The sequence below is a fragment of the Nymphalis io genome, chromosome 2, assembly GCF_905147045.1.
Source record: "Nymphalis io chromosome 2, ilAglIoxx1.1, whole genome shotgun sequence".
NCBI classification, from domain to species: domain Eukaryota; kingdom Metazoa; phylum Arthropoda; class Insecta; order Lepidoptera; family Nymphalidae; genus Nymphalis; species Nymphalis io.
This window is the reverse complement of record NC_065889.1, coordinates 10,142,449-10,170,388: the sequence shown is the minus strand read 5'-3', so window position 1 is coordinate 10,170,388 and position 27,940 is coordinate 10,142,449. Positions and strand designations below refer to the sequence as shown.

Genomic DNA, 27,940 nt, shown 5'->3' with positions numbered 1-27,940 from the left:
TATTTTATAGAAATAATTACGTCACACATTTCCAAACGCGTAGTACCGTTTAGTGTGAACTAGTAATTAGTCAATGAGAGTGCAATTATTATTTATTAATCTTGAATTTCACGCGAAATAAAACAATAGGTACAGTTCATTTCATACATTTATTTCTTGAACTATCTACCTAAATTTTAAAGAACCTTATATAAAAGTAATTAATTATTGAGAGATACCCAATTATATAAAAACAAAAAAGTTACGTAGGTATGTTGTGCTTTGAATATGTTAAATTTCAGACAAAACTTATTTATACCATTTGTGTTTATTCAATTTATCTTTAATAATATAGCTCCAGTTGAGGCCTCAGGTCCTGGATTATTGGGCGACAGTTTATAACGTAATATATTTTATACTTTTAAATGTACCTATCCATATTTGCCTTCGTTCATACAAAAAATAAGATTATTCATTCTCATTATTTGACTACCGACAGCAAAATATTGTGTCATTAAGACTCAATGAATTAAAAGTAGTGATTTTTATAGAAAATGTAAGTAAATTTAATTTATTATGCTCGTATAATAAAAAATTGCATTATTTAGTAGTTTTTATGTAAATACCTCAAACATTATAACAAGACAAAAACTAAATTAATGGTAAATTACTTTTTAATTTTATTTCGAAGCTCATGACCATCGCGTTTGAATCAGGGTCACATAACTTGCAAAACTTTAACATTTTAATCATCATAAATATGGATACTGGTCCTAAACAGAGACGGCAAATAAATCCAAGATACAAAGCGAACTTGTTATCCGTACTCACTTTTGGGTATGTAAGAAAAGTCAAAACGCCTCGAAAAATAGAATAGATTTCTATAACGTATAGCTCTGCCAACATAATGCTTTGGTTACGTTTCGCCATTTAGCAAATATTATAATAAAAAATGATAAATTATTGAAATAATTTACGCATGGAGCAATTCATTATTTATTTTATATATACAATTTATTCGATTTAATTTTATGAATGTAATCCGCATTTAATTGAAGCATATACAATTGAGTCAGCTTATTGTATTTTTGGGTTAAAGTTTGGAAATCTAGTGATACTCATACGACGTTTTACTTTTTAGATGGACGCTCGAAACATTCAAGTTAGGGTACAGTCGGGATATAAAAGAAGAGGACCTCTACGCACCTCTCCCAGAACATCGATCCGATATTTTAGGTTAGTTTATGCAAACGTTTATGGAGCTAACCCGATCAATAATTAAGTCCCTAAAATTTCTGCAGCCATATAAGGTAGCAACTAGACCAACGATCAATTGAATGTACACGAATTTAAGGTGATACACTACAAACTGCTTGGGATCAGGAGGTTAACCACTGCAGATTACGAAATAATGGACGTAAACCAAGTCTTATGAAAGTACTTATAAAAGTTTATGGCGCAGAGCTCATGCTATACGGATTAATATTGGCTGCAATGGAATTTTTGATCAGGTTAATATATTAATATTATGATATTTTTCTTTAACATATAGCATTCACAATAGCACATAAGATATTTTTTTCCTTTTTCATATATGTTTGATATCCCTTTCATAAATATTGAAATAATAGTAAATAACTTATTTTTAGACTACAGCAACCACTATTTCTTGGCTTACTGCTTCGTTACTACAGTCCAGCTCAAGATCTGCAAAACAAGACGTATGCATGTTTCATTAACAATACGACCGAATTTATGATATTGAGCTAAACTTATGACAATTCAATTACAAGTATTTGCCACTTAAAAATCTACCGTAATATCTTAGTGTCTCTACTTCAATATCTATCTATTGTTGGTGTGTTGTAACGAAAAAAAGAGAAACTAGAAGAATAACGGTTATGTTCTTGTAATTAAATTAAATAATAAAAAAAATTACAATTGGCTGCTTACCAAGTATGTATCTACGCGTCGTCAATGCGATTAGACCTTGTTGAGATTAAGGACTACACACATAAACGCGGGGTTGCCCCGCCAAAATCAGCAAAGCCCCGCGCTTTGTCGCAGAAAATAGCTTACGACTTAATTTAAGGAAAATGGGCACTCTTTATGAACTTATGTCGAAAAACTTTTTTATAGGATTATGTGTAATACATACATTAAGTCTTCCTTTATAAGTATTTTTTCCAGAGCTAATTCGACTTACATCTCTCGATTATTCAAATATTATGATATGTCGAGTGGCATTGCGTGGGGCGAGGCAGTGTTTTTTTGTTTTGGCGTAATTTTCTGCAGTATGGTGAATGTAATGGTCCAACATCCATTTATGATGGGCGTAATGCATATGGGTATGAAAATGCGTGTCGGTGTCTGTAGTCTTATTTTTAGAAAGGTAAACTGTTGATATTTTTATTTATCAATTCTGTAATTATACTCATCCCGTTTTTAAATCAAATAACGATATACAGTAAAAATATATATGTATTACCTAATCTAAATGCTATTAGGATAGGACCTATTGGAAGTGCATTATGCTGCAGCGATTATATTATATTTATTTATACTTATTGAACACAAAAAGATTTTATGTGTAGTGATTCTATATAGACTTAATGTGTAGTTTCGAAAAAAACATCGTATTATTTTAATTAATAAAATAATAAATTTGAAATGAGAAGGTACTTATAATGAATACCAAAAATATAAAAAGTTATAGTTTATAATTTTAATAAATAAGACAAACAATGAGAATATGTAATTTAATATTGAATCAAATAATTAAATTAAACGCTACTTACAGGATCAATTGATGTCAGACGATGTTTTGTTCTAAAAGGTTTTAAGATAACCTAACAGCATTTGGTATGGATAATAATAATTGCAATTTTTTAGACCTTGAAAGTAAATCTTCAAGCAATGTCTGAAAATAGAGGAGGCCTTGTCGTAAATCTAATGGCAAACGATGTAAATCGTTTCGACTCAGGTCCACTTTTTGTACATTATCTTTGGATAGGACCTTTGGAGACTGTGGTAAGAAATTCAAGAAATAAACATTACTATACAAGAAGTATTAATTAGTAAATAATAAGTACTAAACGAAATTTAACTCCGAGAGAGTAAACTATATAATTTAATTTTACACATACATACATAGTGTGAGCCGAGATGGCCCAGTGGTAAGAACATGTGAATCTTAACCGATGATCGTGGGTTCAAACCCGGGCAAGCACCACTGAATTTTCATGTGCTTAATTTGTGATTATAATTCATCTCGTGCTTTACGGTGAAGGAAAACATCGTGAGGAAACCTGCATGTGTCTAATTTCACTGAAATTCTGCCACATGTGTATTCCACCAACCCGCATTGGAGCAGCGTGGTAGAATAAGCTCCAAACCTTCTCCTAAAAAAGAGGAGAGGAGGCCTTTAGCCCAGCAGTGGGACATTCACAGGCTGTTACGGTGTTACGGATACATATGTTACAGTTAATGACGATTTATTTATATCGAGAGATGGGAATATCTGCTGTATATGGAGCTTTAATGATTATAGCCGTTGTACCATTTCAGAGTAAGTATATATAGTTGTTGTACTAACTTGGAATTTAAAAATGTGAAATTTAATTATAAAAGAATAATAAAATAGCATGCATTTTCCCCAAGTATTTCTAGGTACACGAACGGCTTACTACAGAAGAAAAACGGCGTTAAAATCTGACGAAAGAGTTAGATTGACGGAGGAGATTGTAATGGGCATTGAGGTCATCAAAATGTATACATGGGAAAAACCTTTCCGCAAAATTATTGATATTGTAAGAAGGTAAGAGAGACTGTTTTCGCATCTACGTTTTACATTTTAATTGATAATATACTCGTACATATTTTCTTTAACAACAAACATTTCGGCAGACAAGAAGTGTTTTACATCAAGATGACTTCCTATATACGAGGCGTTGTTATGTCGTTCATCATGTTCACGGCACGATTCAGTATTTTTATCACCGTTTTACTATATGTGATATATGTCAATCGAATCACAGTGGAAAATGTATTTTTTCTTACATGCTATTACAATATTTTGAAACAGACTATGACGTTATTCTTCCCACAAGCCGTAGGTCAAGTAAGTAATTATGTCTTGTCTTTAACATTGAGTACATGTACAATACAACGTGTATTATAATTACAGTGCGCTTAAGCATCTTATTCCTACTAATATTAAAAATGTAAAAAGTGGATGCTTGTTACTCAATCACGCGAAAACTGCTAGACGGATTTGGATGGAATTTGAAATAGAGATAGCTTAGACTTAGACTTAGATAGACCTTGACACATAACACATGGGGTTAAGCATCTCCCGAGCCACACATTTTTACAATATTTTTTTTTTTTTTTTTTATAGATTAGAAAGGCGGACGAGCATATGGGCCACCTGATGGTAAGTGGTCACCAACGCTCTTAGACATTGGCATTGTAAGAAATGTCAACCATCGCTTACATATCCAATGCGCCACCAACCTTGGGAACTAAGATTTTATGTCCCTTGTGCCTGTAATTACACTGGCTCACTCACCCTTCAAACCGGAACACAACAATATCAAGTATTGCTGTTTTGCGGTAGAATATCTGATGAGTGGGTGGTACCTACCCAGACGAGCTTGCACAAAGCCCTACCACCAGTATATGTATATTCCTAACAAGGAGGACACAATGAAATATGTTCTACATTACTTATTTACAGATTGCCGAAATGAATGTAGCTGTGCAGAGAGTTAATGATTTTTTACTCACTGAAGAATCTCAATTACCACCGAGAGACCAATTAACAGATTTAAGTACTTCTAAAACTAGACCAAAGAAACGTGTCACTATACCACGTAAGGTGCTGGTAATGCAAATTCATTTTACAAATATAAAAAAAAATATATTAAGTTATTTTTTTCTAGTGGATCCCGTTCGGCAACCAGGGAAGCGTTCTCCACGAAACGAACCTAGTACGTCAAAAGTTCCAGTTAAAGGTAAATTAGGAACATACTCACTTGCTCGGTTGCTTATAAATACTTAATAACTTCAATTCATAATTTTATTGTGAAAGATTTAAGCAGAGATGAAATAGCTATATCATTTGATGAAGCTTGCAGTCGTTGGATAAAAACGTCAGTTAGAAACGACGTTATAAATACTAATTTAAAGGTATGAATAATTTATGCTCAGCAATACTTGCTAGAAAGAATTGCTTATCAATAATATATTTATGTATTATCAGATATATAATGGCTCGTTAACGACGATAATTGGAGCAGTGGGTTCAGGTAAATCTACGTTGCTTCACATGATACTCAGTGAGTTACCTTGTTTAACGGGAAGTATGAACGTTACTGGTAGCGTGAGTTACGCCAGTCAGGACCCTTGGCTGTTTGTTGGTAAGATTATTTAACTTAAGTAATTTCTAGTTGAGACTTCAGCATATTCAATATTATGTTTCTAAGGGTCAGTTCGCCAAAACATTCTCTTTGGTCAACCGTTTATGAGGACACGATACATGGAAGTATGCAGAGTTTGCGCACTCGAAAGAGACATTTCATTATTCCCTCATGGTGATAAAACTATTGTTGGCGAACGAGGGGTATCTCTTAGTGGTGGACAACGAGCTAGAATCAACTTGGCGAGAGCAGTTTATAAAGAGGTATGCAAAAAAATGTATGGAATTTTTATCTCGATGGCTAGAAACATATTTTAAATATATAAATTTATTTGTAGGCTGATATTTACTTGCTAGATGATCCATTGTCAGCTGTAGATACTCAAGTCGCAAGACACATTTTCGAAAATTGTATAAAAAGGTATTAAAACATCTTTGACATTTCATCTCTTCCAATATGCAATAATATGTAGTAGACAATTATTAACGACGTACCTAGAAATTATTTATTTGATACTGAAGCGTCTCTTACAGGTATCTTGAAAATAAAACTGTGGTGCTAGTTACACACCAATTACAATTCATTAAATCCGTTGACCAAATTGTAATTATGGATAAAGGACGAATTGTTGCTGATGGAAATTATGACGACTTGAGCGTAATTTTTAACTTATATTTTCTAACTTAAACAAATTTTATCAACCCCAAAAAAACTCTCTACTTTTACAAGTTAAAATTGGTTATAGAACAGCTTTTTATGTTCCCTGGTATTTCTAAGTACTTTAACGTCAAAATGTTGTCGATATATTTGTGAGAAACAAGACCGAATGGTATAAAAAAAATGTTTTGTGAAAATTGCCGTTTATTATGGTGACCGTAATATTTACTTAAAATAATAAAAGGTCTCTTAAGACCGTGCACCTATGATATATATAATAATTTATAACTATAATAATAACTGTTAAAGCCCATGTCAAATTTCCATGAGGTCTCAACTCTAAATTATATTTTAGAAACGTGATTTAGTTATATTACAATTGATGCAAGATAAATCGTACGAATTACGAAAGGAAGACACAGTGTCAGCAAGTAAATTAATGCAACCAACAAGCGGCGTGAGCTTAAAACGCTCACATTGGTCGCATTGGTCAATGATCTTCGATATTATGGTATCTATATTTTATGTCTTTTCTTAATGGCTATGCAAATGTGTTTTTTTTTTAGAAAATAAAAAGGACTTTTACATATTTGTAAAATTGACTTTACTGAAAGTATATAAAGGTTAAACACTGCACAGTTTATTTAGAAGTTATTAAATTGTTACTATAGGGCGCAAGAAGATCAAGGGCTTTAGGTACTTGACGAGGCGCCGGAGAGTAAATACTAATTTAAAAGAATATACTTAATATAAAATGAAACTACACATTTCTAATGATTAATTTTTCAGGATCAAAAACAGGAGGCAGAGAAGCAAACAGTCGGAAGGGTGCAGGGATCAGTGTACAAGGAATACTTCTTGGCACACGCTGCTTGCCCTTTTGTTTCAGTAGTTTTGTTCATGTTTGTCTTGGCACAATTTTTCGCGAGTTCCAGTGATTATTGGATAAGTCGATGGTACTACTCCAAATTAATATAAAAACAATATTCTTAAAAAAATAGTCGCGGCTAATGAAGTGAGAGTAATTTCTTACAGGAGCAATGCAGAGGACCATTTAACTGGAGATCAGACTATGGATAATTTGTTGTGGTCGCAGCACGGGTTGAGGAGAAAAGACTTTGCTCTAATATTTGGCTTACTGACTATTGCAACCGTTGTTGTCGCTTTGATAAGGGCCTTCCTTTTCTTTTCATTGTGCATGAAGTCTTCGATTAAGTTAATATTATATTTTTTTCTACATCGTTCTTTCTAATTTAAAAGATTGTAAACTTCTTGTTCTAACCTTTTTTAATAAATGATTTATTTTTTCTTTCTTATTTTTAGATTACACGATCTAATGTTCGAGTGCATATCGCTTTCGCCTATGAGCTTTTTCCACTCGAATCCTTCTGGAAGAATATTGAATCGTTTCAGTAAAGATATGGGTTCCGTCGATGAGTTACTACCACAAGCTATGCTCGATTGTTTTCAGGCAAATTTATTTATATATTTAATGTTTTTGTAAGCATTTTTTTGAACTTTTCTCTATAATTCACTTATTTTTTTAGATATTGTTGAACTTGATTGGTGTTATCATAGTAATTTTAATGACAGAAGTGGCGCTTCTAATACCTATTGCAACGGCACTAATCATATTTTATATTTTTCGTTTGATTTACGTTCGAACCACTGGTGCTATAAAACGTCTTGAAGGCATAAGTTAGTACAGATATTGTAACAATGAATAAATATCTCAAATTAATTGTTATTGAAAACATTTCCTTCCAACATAAAAATAAAATAAAATTTTTCTTAGCACGTAGCCCAGTCTTTGGACACGTTAATGCAACAATATTAGGTCTACCAACAATCCGATCGTATGGGGCTGAATTACTTCTTGCTCAAGAATTCGATCGCCACCAAGACCTACACAGCGCTGCGTGGTACCTTTTCATCTCTTGCAGCCGAGCTTTTGGATACTTCCTTGACGTTATTTGTCTCTTATTCATAATATGCGTTACTTTCACTTGCTTAATGAAAACTGGTGAGTTTGATCTGTTATTGTCTTAAAATTAATCTTTTGTTGAAAAAAAGTGTATGTTTACAATTTCTGTTATGGTTTTAATTTTTATTCATTCTTTTTGTCCTATATAAGATATCGAAGGCAGTAATGTTGGGCTAATTATCACTCAATCAATTTCATTAACGGGTATATTTCAATGGGGGATGCGTCAATCCGCTGAAATGGAGAATCAGATGACTAGTGTGGAAAGAGTTTTGGAATACACGAAATTACCGAAAGAGTCATCATTATCCAATGTTGGTTGGATTTTATTTATCGTATTACAGTACAGTACAGTAACAGCCTGTGAATGTCCCACTGCTGGGCTAAGGCGTCCTCTCCCTTTTTGAGGAAAAGGTTTGGAGCTTGTTCCACCACGCTGCTCCAGTGCGGGTTGGTGGAATACACATGTGGCTGAATTTCAGTGATGCTTGCTCGGGCTTGAACTAACGATCATCGATTAAGATTCACGGGTTCTTACCACTGGGCCATCTCGGCTTCTTATCGTATTAGTTCTCATAAAACTATCTTGTAAAACAGAATGTGGAATAATTCGCCCGACCAGGTTTTCTGTCTATACATATTATATATGTGGATAGGATTAACGTTACTAGCAGTACGTAACGTAATATAAATAAGACGCGCCACGTATCACGTTAAAGTTTATAAAGAATATGTTAATACTATTTCAACCTGTCTAATAAAAGCACAGAAAAATATTTATATAAAATAAAATACAATTATAGTTATAATTACCTGACGGTAGGGCTTTGTGCAAGCGGTAGAAATTCCCACGCATTACATATTATACCGCCAAATAGCAAACATACAAACATATTCCTGTTTGAAGCGTGAATGAGCCTGTAGTACACAAGGGACATAACATCTTAGTTATGTAAGAAATGGTTCATGTTTGTCAGCGTCAACGTGTACTTGGTGGTGGTGACTTACCAACAGGTGACATATAAATCTATTTCTTAGTCGCCAGATGAAAAACCTCCAGTCGGATGGCCCTCTGAAGGTGGAATACATTTCAATAATCTAAGTCTAAGATATACCCCAGATGGCGCAAACGTTCTTAATAAATTGGAATTTAATATAATGCCACAAGAAAAGGTTTGTTTTACAGCTTTTCATTCATAACTTCAAAGGAATAATATATTTTAATTGAAACTAACTCGGTAAAGTTATTTATAGATTGGCATCGTCGGAAGAACCGGAGCCGGCAAATCTTCAATTATACAGGCTCTGTTCCGATTAGCATATTTAGAAGGAACCATCAGCATTGATTCTATTGATATAACTTCAATCGGATTAAAATATTTACGACAAAAGATATCCATTATCCCGCAGGTAGGAAAGAAGTTAATTCTACAAGTTATCATAAATGAATTAAAATTTTAAATGAATTTCGTAAAATATTTTTTTTTTTATGACACAAATTAATATAACCATAATAGATAAAATGTGAGACCAATTTTATAATTGTATATTTAATGGCTTTCAGGAACCAGTGTTATTTAGCGGCACCCTCAGGAAAAACCTGGACCCTTTTGATGAGTATTCCGATGAGTTGTTGCTAAAAGCTTTGGAAAAAGTCGAACTATTATCAGATGAAGAAGGCGTTGGTTAGTATTAAAACTATTTATTTATTTGGTAATCCAACAGTTAACATACGTCTTTATTATATTAAGTATTATATGACATGTAACTAAAACCAAAATACTATTACATAATCAAATGAAACATGTATTGATTTATTAAATAGATTACAGTAAGAAAAATAAAACTATTAAGAGGATACCTCGAAAATAAATATCGTTTTGGAGGCGTGGCCTAACGTCACGTGCGTCCTGAAATGGGATCTACGTCTATCGCTTCTTCCACGAACTTTCTCTCAGATATTTTAAATAATATAATTTGTATTTTTTATGTTTGGCCATCTAATCAATATCGAAATCCTCGTACAGAATCTCTGTTTGCGTATCGTCCCGTGTGCCTCCCAAACGAGACTGGCAAGCTCTTTTAGTAGATTGTCGCTCTCGGTAGCCAGAGGTCGAGGTTGACTTTTTGGCAATAAGTCGACAGCATCAATGGCATTTTAAGCAAAGCCAACTAGTGCTAATATATGTCGTATATTCGTGATTTCCTTCCTTACACCAGATTCTAGGCCAACAAACATATACTTACCGTTAAGTTTATAATCTATAAACTTCTTAATATATAAAAAATATTATTATAAAGCATCTGTCAGTTTTATATTATTACATATAAAATGAAGATAATGAGAAATATGTTTTCAGAATCCCTTTATAAGCAAGTTGCGGATTGTGGAGCAAACTTCAGCGTAGGAGAACGCCAGCTTGTCTGCTTAGCAAGAGCTATTGTCAATAATGACAAAATACTTTTGCTAGATGAAGCCACGGCCAACGTGGACGCGCAAACTGACGCCTTGATACAAACGGCAATTAGGGAACACTTCAGGACTTGTACGGTGCTCACTGTCGCACATCGTCTGAACACGGTCATTGACTCCGACAAGGTCTATTAACGAAATAAATTGCCATATTATTTTATTTTAATATGTATAAAATAAGCAATTTAAATAGTTAACATTTTGATTTAATCAAAAATAATATTAAAGATAATTTAATCAAATATTTCATATAATAGAATTGGTTTTATAAAGGTATATAGATATATTATAATTTTAAATGTTTCAACTTTCTCTATTCAAAATTAAATAAAAATATTTATTCAAGTAACAAGACTCATATACAAAATTACAAAAAATAAAATTAAATAAAGACTACTATGTACTACTTATATCTGAAAATGTTTTTACTATTATATATATGAATATGTATATCTTTTGGTCATAACTAAACGATGTACTATACAGATCCTTGTACTTGACGCCGGTCACCTAATGGAGTTTAACCACCCGCATGTCCTGTTGCAAAACAAAAAGGGCTACTTCAGGAAAATGGTCGCTGAGACCGGTCCCGCGATGACCCAGATGTTGCACAAGCTTGCAGCTGAAGTAAGCTTAAAATATTACGTCTCGCGTGGACAGATCTTTACTAACGGATTACCGTAACCGTAACAGCCTGTGAATGTCCCACTGCTGGGCTATATATATACTCTTATTTAGGTTGTATCCATATATCCATCCAGCCCATATGTATATATATATATATATATATATATATTTTTTTTATTTGACACAAATTAATATTATATATATATGTATATATATATATATATATATATATATATATATATATATACTCTTATTTAGGTTGTATCCATGTTTTGTGACTTATTTTTCTTTGTGGTGTACAATGAAGTATATAAAAATATATACGATTTAACTTGGCTCGTTATGTACATATAACGCATTCGCTTCGCGGCTCTCCACGTCACTCAGACGTTAGTGTATCTCTCAGCACACAAATGTGGATATATCTGGACTAAATAAGTCCAGGTAGATAAAATATTTAGCGTAGTACTGTTTGTCGAGCCAGTTGTGCCACACCTTATGTTACCTTACCTTAGGATGGGCTCCTCTCCTCTTTTTGAGGAGAAGGTTTGGAGCTTATTCCACCACGCTGCTCCAATGCGGGTTGGTAGAATTCACATGTGGCAGAACTTCAGTGAAATTAGACACATGCAGGTTTCCTCACGATGTTTTCCTTCACCGTAAAGCTCGAGATGAATTATAATCACAAATTAAGCACATGAAAATTCAGCCGAGATGGCCCTGTGGTAAGAACGCGTGAATCTTAACCGATGATCGTGGGTTCAAACCCGGGCAAGCACCACTGAATTTTCATGTGCTTAATTTGTGAACCGATTAAGCAATAATATATAATAGTCCTCCAGACCGATTTCGACCACGGCGGCCAATATCAAGAGAGATAAGCCAACTACGCAGGACATATTCTAGTGCACAAGTGCGGCCGCAAACACAGGTGCACTCTATGACTATACTCTAACTCTCATAACCTGCTGGGACGGCAATCCGACGCGACCGGAGAGTTCAGGCGCAGCACCAACGGCTTTACGCGCTTTCCGAGGTTCGGGAGCGTACATACTACTTTTATCTTCCGAACCCCGGGCTGGTACTGTGAGTTTTCGTCAGAATAATCCAATAATTTTTTATTGGCTCGACCTGGGATTTGAGTACCTTACTTAATTATATTATCTGCTGTTGCTTATATTTTTATGAACAAAAACGTTATAAGCCGTTTTTTACTTAACAATAACAAAGGGAAAGTTTAAAAAAAATATATATATAAGTTCCTAATAAGGCTAAAAGTTACGGTATTTCTTTAATTTTTACTAAAATTTTATGACATTTGTTACAGAATTACAAGAAAATGAAACAAGCTGATTAATATAAATATAATTTTAATTCTATAAAATGTCTTTAATAACTTATTACTACAAATATATTAGTTCGAAAGCTAACAAAATCGTTTCTTTTTTTTTAAATAATAAATTAATAACAAATACTGATATATGATAACATTTTAAGTCAACATTAATAACGTGCTAAATAAAAAGGCTTATATTAAACGGTTTCCATGTTGCAGTTAAGACTGGCCAGTTGTAGCTCCATTCGCTTTTTAAAATCTTGTATTATCGTGTCCATGCGCCTGAAAAAATTAAAAAGTACAAGATTTTTTTAAATTAAATTCAAGCATTAATTATTTAAATTCAAGATTTTTTGTATTTACATTTTTTTTTTTTTTATAGAATAGGAAGGCGGACGAGCATATGGGCCACCTGATGGTAAGTGGTCACCAACGCTCTTAGACATTGGCATTGTAAGAAATGTCAACCATCGCTTACATATCCAATGCGCCACCAACCTTGGGAACTAAGATTTTATGTCCCTTGTGCCTGTAATTACACTGGCTCACTCACCCTTCAAACCGGAACACAACAATATCAAGTATTGCTGTTTTGCGGTAGAATATCTGATGAGTGGGTGGTACCTACCCAGACGAGCTTGCACAAAGCCCTACCACCAGTACACAAAGCCCTACCACCAGTACACAAAGCCCTACCACCAGTAAACAAAGCCCTACCACCAGTATGTGGTATGTGGTACCACCATATAATATGTCTGGTAGTTATATGTGAAGCTTCTATATGTTCAGTACCTACTCGATAGTACAAATTAATTTAATAAATGTCTTCAGCAAGGAAATCAACGTCACTAAACTTTTTTTTTTTATTATTTTGTGTATAAATTATTTTATTTTAATTTTCCGCATGTTTTATTATTGTCAGGCAGCATCACAATCTATCTATATCTATGACTACACTTAGCCCTAGTATTTATTTTATAAAATACCATGCATTCATTAATATTATAAATACATACATATACATAATATAATAAAATAAAAAAAAATTGAAAAAGAACTGTAAAGAAATGTTAACTCTTTTTCTGTTGTAGGTAAATTTATATTATAATTACTTTTTTTCTTCTTCAGTTTCTAGAGGCGGAATACTCGCTATAGTCTCTGTTAGATAATTTCTGAAACAAAAAGGAAAACACAATTAAATGCATTTTGTTTTTCTAACGGTACTCAATACTCATCAACAAAATATATTATTATATCATAGTGCGTTGACACACTAATTCATGCAATAAACCATTAATAATCATAATAAAATAATGCGTTATCATATTACATCGATATTGTCGATACTCGATTAATCCAATTATTGTTATCATATTGATACTCGTATTATGTATAAATCGCTTCCCTAGTCTTAGTGCTGCCCACATATCACGCCAATTTATATATACACTGGTGGCCAACTCAGATTGCCCCCCATATTATTAGGTCAACACCTCTCTGCCCCTGCCCTACGTCATTTTAGATATTACATAGTAGTTAAATATACCACTCAAGTATTAATTCTAGATTATACTCGTACTATATTTATATAAAAAAAATGGCCTCATATTTTGGCTGGCCTTGCGTTCAACTAAGCTGTGACGGAATGTAAAAAGGCGGAGACTCACTCGGCCTTCCTGGTGAGGTGCGCGGCCGTGGCGAGGCGCAGCAGCGTGGCCTCAAGGCGCGCGCGGAAGGCGGGCGCGCGCGCGGGCGGCGGCGCGCACGCCACGAGGCGCGACACCTCCTCGCACACCGTCTCGCAGATGTCGCTCACGTAGCGCGTGCACGCCGCGCCGCAGATGCTGTCCACCTGCACCATCGAGTGTATATAGTTATTTTTATATATAATCCATAAACATTTAGAACAAGTTTAATGTCACAGTGCGAATTTCTATTAAAAGACATTCAAAACTACAATTTTTTTTTAAATTTCCTAGTAGATTTTTCTATCTTATTATCTAACTTAAAAGCGACGTCAGAATTTTGCCTGCATGTAAATTTAAAAAATTACCTATAATACTATTTATACTCTGTCCACCACATTAATCTTTTTTTACGTATGTCGTATAACTTTCGTTTCACTCACATAAGAAACGCCTGCGGTGGTATGTGGGACTCACCGGCGCTGAAGACGCAGGAATACCCACTGTTGAAGACCCCAGATCCTCTTCCCATTTGCGAATCAGAGCTCATTGGGCTAGAACCCTTACTTGCTCCGCCTCCGCAGATACTGGACGATCGCTGCTCACCCTGGCTTCCAATCAGAACCGGTACACTTTTGCGAGCACCTCCGCCTGGAGTTCCCAGGGCGGATCGCACGCGAGAAGTGTCGCCGGCGTCCACGACACCGTACGAAACCGTAAGTACGCAACCACGTATCGCTTCCACCGCTATGACTCTCTGCGGTCTCCGCAGAAGAGCCCTATTACGAGCGGTGAGCGTTAACATGTGTTATGGAGCGCACCACACCGGCATATAGGCGCCGGCATAGTGATTCCGGTCCTCCCATCCCATCATACATTAGGTAGCAGGCGGCCCAAGGCAGCAGCGGCGTTGAGAAGCTACGGGCTCAGTTGGACAAAGTGTCGCCCGAAGCTCCATCTTCCATTCAGGATCATCCCAGATACCCTATCTAAGCCTTCACCTCTCCCCGTTGGACGTACATCCAAGGGGGAGTCGATGCCGCCGATGTGGACCGTTTTTGAGTTGGAGACCCTCAAGCCCAACAGTCCTCTCCGGTCCATCGTGAGCGACGTTCCGACTTCGGACAGAAGGGCTGCCTCTTGGAAATTCCGCCCCGTCGCCGTGATGAGGGTGTCGTCCGCGTAGCACAACACCCCCATCACTGGAAGGTAGGGTGCCCAAAGGAGCCAGTCAAAGCCAACGTTCCAGAGAACAATTCGCCCATTGCCCCTTTCCTAGAGGATCACTCGATCCTGGAGGTATGCCCCCCAACAGCCTCCTGAGATAGGAAGGCACCACGTGATATTGAACCGCCTCCGTTATTGTCTCGAAAGGAAAACTGTTAAAAGCGTTCGCCACATCCAGCGACACCGCCAAGACCACGTCCCCTCGGGCCACCACCTCCATGGTCCGGGTCTTCGAGGCATCAGAGGTTGATCGACCCGCCCTAAGCCCGTACTGAGCCTCCGAGAGACTCGGTCCCACTTCTTTTGAGGTATGACAGACAGGCAGCGAGAATATTCTCAAAGAGCTTGCCCGTCTCATTCAGCAGTACAACTAGCCTATATGCCGAAGGAGATTCTTGAGGACGCCTCGCCTTTGGCAACAGGAGTAACTTGTCCTCATTTTATATACGAACTGTTGAATTACCTAATAAATAAATACACAAAACTACATTAAGCAACCGAAAATGTATATAATATATGAAAAGTGAAAATATATATTCAATATTGAATTTCATAATTATGATAATGTTTCCAATTACTTTCACACTACTTTAAATTAAAGTTTTAAATTGAAAGTATATCCATGTATACTTTTCAAATTACAAGGAATTTATGAGGCCGATGAAGGCCTTTCAAAAAGTGCCATAGTGGACGGTATTTCACGTCCACAAGGCGGGGTATTGGTAAAGTTTTCAACTAGCAATAATCGCACCTCGGATTAACCTCATTGGTTACGATATTGCCTCTGCGCAAAGTTAACTTGAAAACTTTCCCTCGGAGTATAAGAGAATTTGAGTTGTACATTCGTTAGCGCGATTTAACTGGATTCCAACGCCATCTATTGACAACTTTATGAACTAAAATAACTTTCGTTTCGGCCTAGGCCGGTCAGAAGGAACAAACTAACTCTGAACAACAAGTGTTTATAATAATAAAAAATCTTCATTTTAATGATAATAATTATTATACTAAAATTAAAAATAATAATAAATTGCTACTGAGAACATAATATTCCGATAGTAAGTAATTATATTATAACAAGCTTTACCACTATTCGTATTTCCTTATGGACAGACAATGAGATACATACACATGCTTATATTATATTTTTATGTCATTCAAATAATCACAATAATAATACCATAAACCAATAAAACCTGCAAAATTGAATTTTAAATTAACAAAACGGTAAATTTATATAGTTTTGTATTTGAAAATAATAATGAAAAAACACCGCATAGAAATCTCTTTTTATTTAACGGTAAAAATCTGTAATCGATACCACATACACAATTAAAGTGTCAACAATCGAATCGATTAAAATAATAAAAATATTACATTGCCTAAATCCCAAGTTCCCACTTTGAATAACCAATTGGACAGCAGAAAACATTTACAATTCACGAACACCTAATTTTTGAAGTTGGTATTAGCCTAAGGAAAGCAACAGTACATGCAGGAAAATTGAATTTACGGGATGAGTAGATGAACGATCATTTTTGTTTTATTAATAATAAACTTATACTCGTACTTGAACTGGCGTACAATATAATGGTATAATAAAAACAAAATTTAATATTATTTATTATTCTCATTTCTAAACTTATTTATTTTAATTTTTAATTAAACGCATTTTACTTTAATTACTAGCTTTTAGTTTTTAGCGTAATTAAAAAAATAGAGTTTTTCTATATTGGCTTACTTTAAGAGTAAAATAATATTTAATGTAATAATTTTATACACAAGCTGTTGGATTGCCTAAAAAATATGACATACTTTATATAACCGAAAACGAGATTAATATACAAAAACATATTTATTGTAATAATAATGAATAATGATATCTCAGTTTTCAATATGACATAATACTTGAATAATTTAATTCTAAATTTAAAAGTATATCCGTGTATACTTTTCGAAACACAAGGAACTTATGAGGCCGATGAAGGCCTTTCAAAAAGTGCCATAGTGGACGGTATTTCACGTCCACAAGGCGGGGTATTGGTAAAGTTTTCAACTAGCAATAATCGCACCTCGGATTAACCTCACTGTTGATTTTTTGTTGTACACTCGTCAGCGCGATTTAACACGATGCCAATGCCATCTCTTGACAACTTTATGAACTAAAAAATCTAAGCTTTTCCTTTATATTTCGTTTCGAACAACAATTGTTGATAATATTTTAAAATGTTTTTTTTAATGATAATTATTATAACAAAGTTATTCGTTGCAATTAAAAATAATAATAATAAATTCTTACTAAGAACGTTACATTTCGATAGTACATATTTATACCAAGCTTTACCACTACTCACATTCCCCTTATACACCACAATATGAGTGACATATACATACATATATATTGTAATATTATAATTTAAAATATTAATTAGTTAAGTATAAAATTGACTTACTTCAGCGTGAACAGCAATCAAGTTGTTAATAATCTCATACACATAAGGTCTTGCGTCGTCCACGATTGCATCTGGATCTATCTTGTGTCGGCCCATGTACATGCTGGGCTCTATCGTGCCCACGAGCGGGTCACCCTTGTGCTCCAGATAAGTCTCTGCGATACTCGATTCGAGATTACTGAGCGCATCTTTCGTAGTTTGTATAGCGAGAGCCGGCGTTGGAAATTCGAAACTGAAAAAAAATAATTAAACTAAACAATATTTTATGAACTATTTGTTTTATATATTAATAGATTTTATGATACTGGTCGTTGATACTCATGTTAAGTGCTACTTAGCAACAGAAAAAATATTTTTTTAATTAGACTACATATATTTTCATTAAGTATTTAAATCATTCAATAATATCACTGAAATTATGTATTCATAATGGAATGGCTGTACCGTTCCATGTATCAATATGAGACTTGCAAAAAGTGAGACACCTTACAGCATACAATTGTAGCATATGAATAAGCATAAAATGTATTATATAATGATTCAGATTTCTGAATTTAGGGATTTTTACTATGTTAATAAAAAACTTTAAAACGAGCAAGAAATTTTATATTCGTTCTGTAACCTGAATTTTGCTTTGAGGCGATTATTTAGAACTGGATTTTGGGCTGAATTTAATGCGATGCTTGATAGGTATAATACTTACATTCATTCTGTTCCACAAGGATCAATTTTAGGTCCTTTTATTTATTTTATTTTTTATTATTTATGTACCAAAAATGACAATTGATTTTATCTTATTGAAAAAAAATATTACAAAGGAAAGCTTGTCTCTGTAAGATATTTCTTCCACCCTAGAGTGTGAGTAATTGTATTACTTACTTTCTTTACTTTTTTTGAGTATAATATTTAAATGATATTAAATTCTTTTTTAAACATATTTGTAATATTGTATTGTTTGTTGACGATGCTTTGTTACTTTTGTCAGTTGACAGAATACAAACTAACAATGAAGATGCATTCTGACTCAAACACAAATGAAAGCTAGCTTTAAACAATAGTGATCTGAATGTAACCAGTATGTAGTATTTTAGGAATTACTTTAGACTCAAAACTTCAGTGAAATCCTTATTTATGATAGAAAGTGGTTAGAAAAATTAGACAACTAATGATTGCTGAAACCAATCGATTATTATATACATTGGTTATTTTAATAGTATTTGTCTTCTGTCTCGATATAATCTAAATTATAATATAATTACATGGTGATTCAGTACTGCCTACTCAAATAAAGATTAATATCATTCAATTTGAATTGGTTTCAAAAAGCAGTCATATTACACAAGCGTCGCATCTCGAATAGTCGAGGAGCAATACTAATAATACGTCGCGCACCTCTGGAAGGCGTCGGCGACGCGCGGCAGCGTGACGCGGCGCGCGTAGGCGGCGTTGGCGGCGGCGATGAGCAGGCGCTGCTGCCACGAGCGCGCGCGGGACTCGCCCGGCGCGCCCGGCGCCTCCAGCGGCTGGTCCAGCGCCACCGACAGGCTCGTGTTGTTGAAGTCCTGCAGTTATATATGCAACATATGTCAACAGTTTTTATCATCATCAATCATATGCTTCTTTGTTTTTTTTTTTTTTTTTGTTTAAAGGTTTTATTTTTAAGTTTTATTATTACTCGTAATTTAAATTTTAATTTTTGTAGCTATTTTTATATAACACTCAACTCACATTTGCACAATTTAGTCTTAGTTTAACCATTGTTTACCTTTTTTATAGTTCCTATGTTTTATTGAGTAACATTTTATAACATTTAGTTTTTTTTTTTTTAATTTCTGTTAAGGCATTATTTATGTGCTTGCTGTGGTCTTATTTAATTGAAGAAGCACACATATTTTAAAATATTATTCCACGATGTAATGTACTCGCAAGTATGTATCCTTTGTTGGAGATCCTTAATAAATAAATAAACAGTAATCAATCATATCCTATCCGCACGCGCGTTTATACGGAACTTTGAATAGTTGTTTTAGGAATTTGTATGAAGATTTCTGTTATAGGACGAACTTTTCAACATAATAAATAAACAAAAAAAATAAAATAATGACTACAGAGCAATATAACAAACAGAAATCTCAGCCCATATACATTAGCATGATTGATAATTATGGTTATAGATTTTAACTTGTTTATTCACACTTCAAACCGAACAAAGTATTAATTAATTGTGGAACCAATCGTAGGAGGGGGGGGGGAATAATGAAATAATTTCACTAGTCACCCGTCACACTTACCTGATCGTCATGTTGTAAGGCGAGCTCTTGTAAAACACTAACGAAAGCTAACAAAATCTGTTGCGTGTGTTTTTGTAGGATACTTAATGGTTCACTTCCTTCGCTCAGCAGTGCCGTCTCACGTCTGCCGCTCGTGAACACGCACTTGTGTATCGACGATAATGCGTCGATTAAGTACGTTTCGAGCAAATTCGGCTGAAAATTAAATTTAAAAAAAAATGTTAATATATATGTAAACCAATTAGTGACAAATATCAGTGGATGTTTTATAAAATATTTATTTTATGTAGTGTTATGAAACACTTCATTTCAACCGATGGGTATCTTTAAGAAAAAAAGAAAGAATAGATTTTAGAAATTTAGGATCCGTCAATCGACCAAGTTGAAGCATATACATCAATATGGTGACGGGAAACCAATTCTTCAGTACAAGTATCCCAAACAAGCCTGGCCGTATGTTGGCCATGCTGTTTTATCCATGCTTTTTAAAAACTTCGCCGCCATGTATTAGTATACGATAAAGTTGAAATATGATCTTGTCTTCATTCAGATATTATTAGAACATTTTCGGTACCCTTCCCCCATAAGATAAATAGCACAAGGTTACTCAGGTGCAGAAAAATATTATTGAAGTCGGGGAGTCGCAGAGAATATTTATTTATGTAACGCATTAGGGGTCTTGCTTTAAATGTTTAATTAGGTAACAGCCTTTGCATTTCCCACTGCTGGGATAAGGCTTCCTCTCTTTTTTTGAGGAGAAGGTTTTGAGCTCATTCCACCACGCTGCTCCAATGCGGGTTGGAGCAGCATTCTGCCACATGGCATACACATGTGGCAGAATTTCAGTAAAATTACACACATGCAGGTTTACTCACGATGTTTTCCTTCACCGCCGAGCACGAGATGAATTATAAAGACAAATTAAGCACATTAAAATTCAGTGGTGCTTGTCCGGGTTTGAACCCACGCGCGTTCCAACCACTAAGCCATCTCGGCTCTTACTTACAAAATAGAATAATTAATAGTATAATATATATATCAAGAGGAACGAGACGGCCCAGTGAAGTGCTTATATTTCATTGGGCACTAAGATGGGCCCCAGTGAGTACAGTTTAAAAAATGATACTTATTAATATTCCTTTTGCTTCATAACATTACAATAAAATGTGAATTTTCATCAATAAATTGAAGTAACCAGCAGTTTCTGAACGTACCAGGTCGGTGATGGCGCCGTAGTCAGAAAACTCCTGTATCTTCCAAGTCTCCTTGTCCACGAGCCCCTTTACTCGCTTGTGTGCTCGCTGCAGGAACACAGTCATCCCGTGTACGCGGTAGTCGAATATAATTTTCTCTACTACACTTAATGGCTGAAAATAAGAAATAGGAAAATAAATTACAAAGAGCACTATACTTAATTTGCGTCTAAGTCTTCTTTACTTAATTTATATCTAGGTCGGGAGCAACGTAAGGCCAATACTTTGACGTATATATTAATCGGAACCTTCAGAAAGGTAACCGGGCCCTTGGGGGGAACATGTTATGTGGGATTCTTACCCACTAAAACCATCGTGATGGCCGTTTTCAGATGTTACTTCTAGGACAAAGATTTTAATATCGTTTTTGATGTCACCGTTATGGCTCGTGTAAGTAAAAATTGATCTTAAATGCCGCGATCTGGTTGTCCTAGACATATATATTAAAAAATGGGTCAAACACATGCCACTCATGTATCCCGAAATGATCATTGGACAGGTTTTGGATTGGAACCTCCAAGAAAGACATTGCTATCAATCCTTGGACATTTTTTTCTTCCTCATTTACATAAATGACATACCTCATCCGGTAGGTAACGAATAGAAGATATTGCTTGTATTATTTGCTGATAAAACCTCAACAGTTTTTAAAATAAACGGGTACATTATAATAATCTACGATAATAAAGGATAACTATGATCGTCTGCAAAAAAAGCAAAAAGAAAATAAAAGTTACAAAATTTACAAAATGCAAAAGAATAATTAAATTGAAAGCGGATCCTCTTATTGGGATCTATCATATTTAGTAGAATCTACTAAATTCCTTTCTAATAACATACGGAGTCTCACCTGCGAGGGCAGATCGAGCTTGAGCAGCGACTCGTAGGCCTCTCGCAGACTGCGCAGGTTGGCGAGCAGGCGCGCGCGCAGCGTGTCCGCGCCCGCCGCCGCGCCGCCCGACAGCACGCACGCGCGCACGTGCGACGAGAACAGCTGCACCGCCGACGTTATCATCTCCTGCAACATGAGGCCGTCCTGCGTACAATTTGTAGCCTAATATTTACAGAACGTGCGAACGTAGTGAAGGCATTTCAAGCCAATTAGGCCTTTCTGCGTAGTGCGCTACGTAGAATTAATCTTATCAGAGTAAAAAAATAAATAAAAATACTTACAATAGTAAATCATTTTTAATTGTGAACTAGAGCCAACCAGGGCTAGAACCAACCATGACGGTACTTCGCTAAATATAAGAAAAAGTACACGTACTTTTCTAATACCGATTTTTAAATAATATACAATTGTGTTACTATTAACACACTATTTACTATTAACACAATTCAAAAAACAACTTAAAAGCTGTCTTTATTATTTTGTTTAATAGTCAATGAGCCGAGATGGCCCAGTGGTAAGAACGCGTGAATCTTAACCGAGGTTCACGCCCGGGCAAGCACCACTGACTTTTCATGTGCTTAATTTGTGATTATAATTCATCTCGTGCTTTACGGTGAAGGAAAACATCGTGAGGAAACCTGCATGTGTCTAATTTCACTGAAATTCTGCCACATGTGTATTCCACCAACCCGCACTGGAGCAGCGTGGTGGAATAAGCTCCAAATCTTCTCCTCAAAAAAAGGGAGAGGAGGCCTTTAGCCCAGCAGTGGCTACACATTTTAACATTCACAGGCTGTTACGGTAATAGTCAATGGAACGGCACCAATTTTCCAATTTTTTTGAGGTAAATGTTATTTGCTTGCAATTTATTTAACCTCAGTTAATTCAAATATCTCGTAAGGAGATTTACGTCTATTTTTCATAAGTAATTAAAAAATACTATTTTTGGAGTTAAAGATGACTAAAAAATAGCTTACAAAATATAATACGTTAACGTCCTGCAAGCCATAAAGTAAAAGTATAGGAGTTGTCGGGCGGAGGTAGGGAGGCAGGCGGCGCTACCTTGAGGTCGGCATGCCGCTGCGGGTCGCCGGGCTCGCCGGCCAGCTCGCCCGCGAAGTACCGGCGCGCCAGCGGCCACAGCGCGTGCAGCTCGGCCGCCAGCGCGCCGCACGCCGCCGCGCACCACCACGCGCGCACGGCGCCCCACGACCCCTCCCCCTCGCCCTCCTTCGCCTTGCGCCGGTCTGCAACCACCCAGTTTACACAAGCTGTTATCTTTAACTCGTGTACTTCATTTGAGCAAGTTACATAATAAACGAGTAAAAAAGAATATTATGCACATTGACCATAATTTGGTGCTTTACTTGAGAAGATATTTTTTTAAATTATATTTTCGTAGTATTTAAATTACTTTTGTCCCCCGACTCCTGTTCCTCTTTTTGTTTGAAGTGATCCTTTACTTTATTCAACAGGTTCATCAGGTAGTCCTTGCGCGTAGTTATTGCGATCCAGGCGGCGTCGCCCTCCCAGTTCAAGCTTATCAGTAATCTATAACAAAATTGAGCAATTTCTTATGAAATTTATTAACATGTTAATTGGCTATCAAATAACAATAATAATATCCTGGGACATTTTTCACACACGGCCATCTGATCCCAAATTAAGCTCGTACAGAGCTTGTACTGTGGAAACCAGACAACTGATATACTACATATACTATTTTTCTTTTGTAAATACATACTTATATAGATAATTATATTGTTATATGTAAAGACTATTATAACTTATCTAAACTATTTTAGTATAAAAATAAAGTAAGGGCTAATAGAAGTAGACGAAGAAAACTTATACAGGTAATAGTAGACGTGCGGAGCTCATAATTAACTAAAAAAATAGACAAAAAGATTGAAATTGCAAGAAAACACTAAAATATATTTTTTTATAGAATAGGTAGGCGGACGATCATATGGGCCACCTAATGCAAGTGGTCACTAACGCCCATACGCCCAAAAAATGTTAACTACGCTTACAACGCCAATACGCCACCAACCTTGGGAAGTAAGATGTTATGTGCCTGTAATTACACTGGCTCACTGACCCTTCAAACCGGAACACAACAATACCAAATACTGCTGTTTTGCGGTAGGATATCTATTTACCTGATGTATTTGGTTTGTTCTTGGACATTTATTGGCATTGTTTTCATCCTCGTGTGTAAGTTTTCCTTCAAATCTTCTATTTTCTTGTCAATTTCGTCGAGTATTTTTTGAAAAAGCTAAAATAAAATAATATTCACATATATAAAATATAAATATTATTATCTGGTTATGTATAGGAAAGTGATGTAAATAAAATAGTATATATTTGATCATAATTACCTTAACATCAGTATTACCAAACAAATTTTTCACCCTCGTGTAATCATTGACTACCAAATCGTATTCCTTCTTCCGAATGTTCTTGTCGATAGATGCCGGCAATTGGAAGAGGAATTTGTGTCTCGTAAGTAGAGATAGTGCCTCTCGAGTCTTATCAGCATTCTCCTTACGCGAAAGAATCTCCGAAAACAGAGAATCAGCGAGGGTTATGGATTCTACAAATGTAAAAAGGGAAATTTAATTTCATAGATAATCCAAAATGTAAAAAGAAAATTGTTGTTGATGAAAATAATAAAGTTTATGAGTCGAATTAAATGACCATAATCTCTATAGTAATCTTATAATTGAGAAAGTAACTCTGTCTCTGTCTGACTGTTACGCTTTCACGGCTAAGCCATAGAACCGATTTTGATAAAATTTAGTATGAAGCAAACTTGTGCCCAAGAATGGACGTAGGCTACTATACCAAAAAGAGTTTTGGTATAGTAAAGCTACTTTAGAGAGCTAATTTTACAAACCAACGGCTATACCAAGACAGGAGTGTAAGCACTTCAACAATTCTTTAAACAATTCCTCAACATTAAAACCCAGTTACCTTTTATTGGCTCAACCCAAGTTTTAAATCTCAGACCTCAGAATCTGTTGCCTTATAATAACTACATTATATCCACTAGACCAACAAGGCAGATTTAAATAATAATAGCTTTATAAATACTAATAAAATAAAATACACATACCTTCAATCGCTGCTTGTAAGCTGGGCAAAGGTTCCTTGGCATTTTTTCTTTGATCATCTTCATACATATTCTTCAACAAAACAAGTCTATCTAATTGATCCATAACTGCTCCGGTGTTGGCTTTAAGAAAGCTTAGCTGCCCTTCTTTTTGACCCTCAACCTAAAAGTATAATCTATCGCCATAAATATGCATAGATATTGTGTATGAATATTTATACTACAGCCTGAAAGAGAACCCAAGTCAAATGTTATAATATAATTCCTCTAGACCCCCGAAGCTGGGCTTTCAGAGATTTAAAATTGTATCTGCTTTCTATTTGAGCTAATATTTTAAATTCACTGATGTTATGAGTTTTGGATTTAATCAGCTTTAAAGAATTATTTATAAGCATTTGCTATAGCAAAACAGCAGTACTAGGTATTGTTATGTTCCGATTTGAAGAGTGAGTGAACCAGAGTAATTACAGGAACATGACATCTTAATTCCCAAGGTTGGTGGCGCATTGGCGATGTAAACGATAGTATGGCTTAACATTTCTTACAGTGCCAATGTCTATCGGTGTTGGTGACCACATACCATCATGTGACCCATATGATAGTCAGATTTATAAAATAGGGTATTCTACTATATATGAGAAAAAAATATAAAAATAATAATTGAGATAACTTAGGCAAAAAGCTAATGATACATATACGGAAAATGATAGTTTTATTTCATAAAATAACAAATTAAATTTTAAAAATCAATTCAACATTTTTTATTTTTTTATCTGTTTATATGAAATAATAGCTGCCTTGTTATTATATCATATGGCTGTGTAAACTAAAAAGTCTTAACTGTCAACTGATCAGGGTATAAAGGGTTTATACTTTTATTATTTTTCCTAATCAACGTTACATTTGTTTACACAGCTAACTGACGTCATGACCAGACAGCAATATAGGATTCACTGTCTGTGACAAAATGTTCAGTGTTTTCGTCCCAAATTACGCCCGAAATTTTGAAATGTAAAATTTAAAAGAATTTTCATGGTACTTATCGATTAAATAAAAATTTCGTATTAAGTGATTTATTAGCACTAGCATTAAAATCTAATTCAGACACTTCCCAAAAATGGATGTTATACCCTAATAGTTGTTCCTGACTATCAACACATAGTCAAAACTACGGCGACTAGAAAGTTGAAATTTGAAACATAGATTTCCTTGAAAACATGTTATGCTATGATAGGATTTTTGGCAATTTCAACTTTAATGGTGGGAAAAGAGAGGGGTAACTTTGTATGATTTTTACCCATACATTGTCCATCTAGATTGGCAGCTAGCAATAATAGGAGATAAATTGGTATCAGCAGCATTATAAAATATACCTTTCTCTGTAAGAACACCATCCCTGCTTTTAAATCCTCAAATGATGTATTACTATGGTGTTCAAGAAGATACCAGCCTGGTTGAAAATTTTCATTACATAGTTTTCCTGAACTGAATAATATAATAAATGAAATTAAAAATATATTTAATTATATTACATCATTTAATGCCCAGTATACATTTGTATGAAATAATACTTAAAACTTTTTTTACCCATCTGGAAATAGCTCATGCAGCTCTTCCTCAGGAAATTTACAATCATCCCCTTCTGTTGATAGGCCAAGTGGGTCAGGAGGGGTGTAAGCTGTAGGTGACATTGGTCTCCTGCCCCAGGGTAAAGATGGGGGAGCTGCTTCTTCTACCCATACTGCACTTTCTTTTACTGGCCCTATTGATTCGTGGTACCCTGAAAAAAGGTGAGAATATATATTTAAAAAAATGAATTATTTATGAATTTAATAAGCTGAAAATTTAATACAAAAGTGTAAGTTACATCAGCTAAGTAACATACCTCTAAACTGGACGGTGGATGTTCCCTCACCGCCAGACTTGGTTGTAACTATTATGTCACCACGACCCTTACAGGGACCGGACCTTGCTACTATTTTATTTTTACTTTTCCATTCTGCTGAAAGCAGGCATTCACACCCACAAATCTTCAAACCTACAATTTACATTTGGTAATTAAAACAATTAAACAAGACGTTAAATAAATAATAAACAATTTAATTTTTCATTTACATACCTATTAAATCTGTGGCAGTAGTGCCTAAGAACTCCCCTCTAATCGTCACTCTAGTGCCTGGAGGTCCTTCTTTTGGAGAAATACCAGTAACTACAGGTGGTGGGCCCATATTTATAAAATAGCAATGCTAAGTAATAATTAAACCACTAATATTATATTCACAAACCAATGAATTCATGAATTATTTAAACATAAACACTTCACTTTTGATTTTTGTTATCAATCAAAAAACGTAGCTGTCATTTTAAGTAATCACATTTTTTTAAATTTTGTTTAGAGGCAAAATCATTGAATCTTACAGCCAAAAGATAGGCAAAAGTCATAGATAAGAAATGTAATATATTGATTATGTTTATTATTCCGATGTTCTATGATCATACATTACTCTTTTTATACATAACCTTAATATGGAATTTACGTTTAAGTTAG

General features: G+C 34.9%; 2 protein-coding genes and 2 non-coding genes across 4 annotated transcripts; 1 reads left to right on the top strand and 3 right to left on the bottom strand.

The window, feature by feature from the left end:
- Positions 1–739: 739 nt before the first annotated feature.
- On the top strand, positions 740–12,570 carry LOC126774960 (probable multidrug resistance-associated protein lethal(2)03659). The gene is made up of 29 exons (XM_050496646.1): positions 740–816; positions 1,121–1,215; positions 1,334–1,490; positions 1,629–1,700; positions 2,170–2,371; positions 2,872–3,009; positions 3,463–3,547; positions 3,640–3,796; positions 3,886–4,099; positions 4,718–4,853; positions 4,923–4,994; positions 5,072–5,169; positions 5,243–5,399; positions 5,466–5,662; positions 5,737–5,819; positions 5,933–6,056; positions 6,412–6,567; positions 6,846–7,012; positions 7,092–7,271; positions 7,380–7,527; positions 7,604–7,754; positions 7,852–8,079; positions 8,191–8,354; positions 9,079–9,213; positions 9,295–9,450; positions 9,605–9,725; positions 10,401–10,639; positions 11,000–11,140; positions 12,468–12,570. Exons 1-29 carry the CDS (start codon positions 740–742, stop codon positions 12,495–12,497), a joined length of 4,080 nt encoding a protein of 1,359 aa, XP_050352603.1. The 3' UTR covers positions 12,498–12,570.
- LOC126773858 (exocyst complex component 2) lies at positions 12,532–27,727 on the bottom strand. Its single transcript, XM_050495081.1, has 17 exons — positions 27,512–27,727; positions 27,278–27,430; positions 26,980–27,172; positions 26,766–26,877; positions 25,396–25,555; positions 24,659–24,873; positions 24,440–24,555; positions 23,692–23,828; positions 23,340–23,524; positions 22,236–22,403; positions 21,347–21,499; positions 20,133–20,327; positions 19,234–19,403; positions 17,842–18,073; positions 14,144–14,328; positions 13,589–13,648; positions 12,532–12,758 (listed from the first exon to the last, which is right to left on the bottom strand). The coding sequence occupies exons 1-17, from the start codon at positions 27,618–27,620 to the stop codon at positions 12,674–12,676; spliced, it is 2,628 nt and encodes an 875-aa protein (XP_050351038.1). The 5' UTR covers positions 27,621–27,727; the 3' UTR covers positions 12,532–12,673.
- Positions 16,045–16,184, bottom strand: LOC126780067 (U4 spliceosomal RNA). Its single transcript, XR_007670425.1, has one exon. It is a non-coding gene; the product is annotated as a U4 spliceosomal RNA (small nuclear RNA).
- On the bottom strand, positions 17,366–17,501 carry LOC126780079 (U4 spliceosomal RNA). The gene has a single exon (XR_007670426.1). It is a non-coding gene; the product is annotated as a U4 spliceosomal RNA (small nuclear RNA).
- Positions 27,728–27,940: the final 213 nt, after the last annotated feature.

Coding starts and splice junctions, on each gene's coding strand:
- LOC126774960 (XM_050496646.1), top strand. CDS start 740: ATGGATACTGGTCCTAAACAGAGACGGCAAATAAATCCAAGATACAAA. Junction 4,100..4,717: donor TCCCACAAGCCGTAGGTCAA/GTAAGTAATTAT, acceptor ACTTATTTACAG/ATTGCCGAAATGAATGTAGC. Junction 5,170..5,242: donor TTATAAATACTAATTTAAAG/GTATGAATAATT, acceptor ATGTATTATCAG/ATATATAATGGCTCGTTAAC.
- LOC126773858 (XM_050495081.1), bottom strand. CDS start 27,620: ATGGGCCCACCACCTGTAGTTACTGGTATTTCTCCAAAAGAAGGACCT. Junction 23,525..23,691: donor ACAGGAGTCGGGGGACAAAA/GTAATTTAAATA, acceptor GGGTGGTTGCAG/ACCGGCGCAAGGCGAAGGAG. Junction 22,404..23,339: donor AGCGGCATGCCGACCTCAAG/GTAGCGCCGCCT, acceptor CTCATGTTGCAG/GAGATGATAACGTCGGCGGT.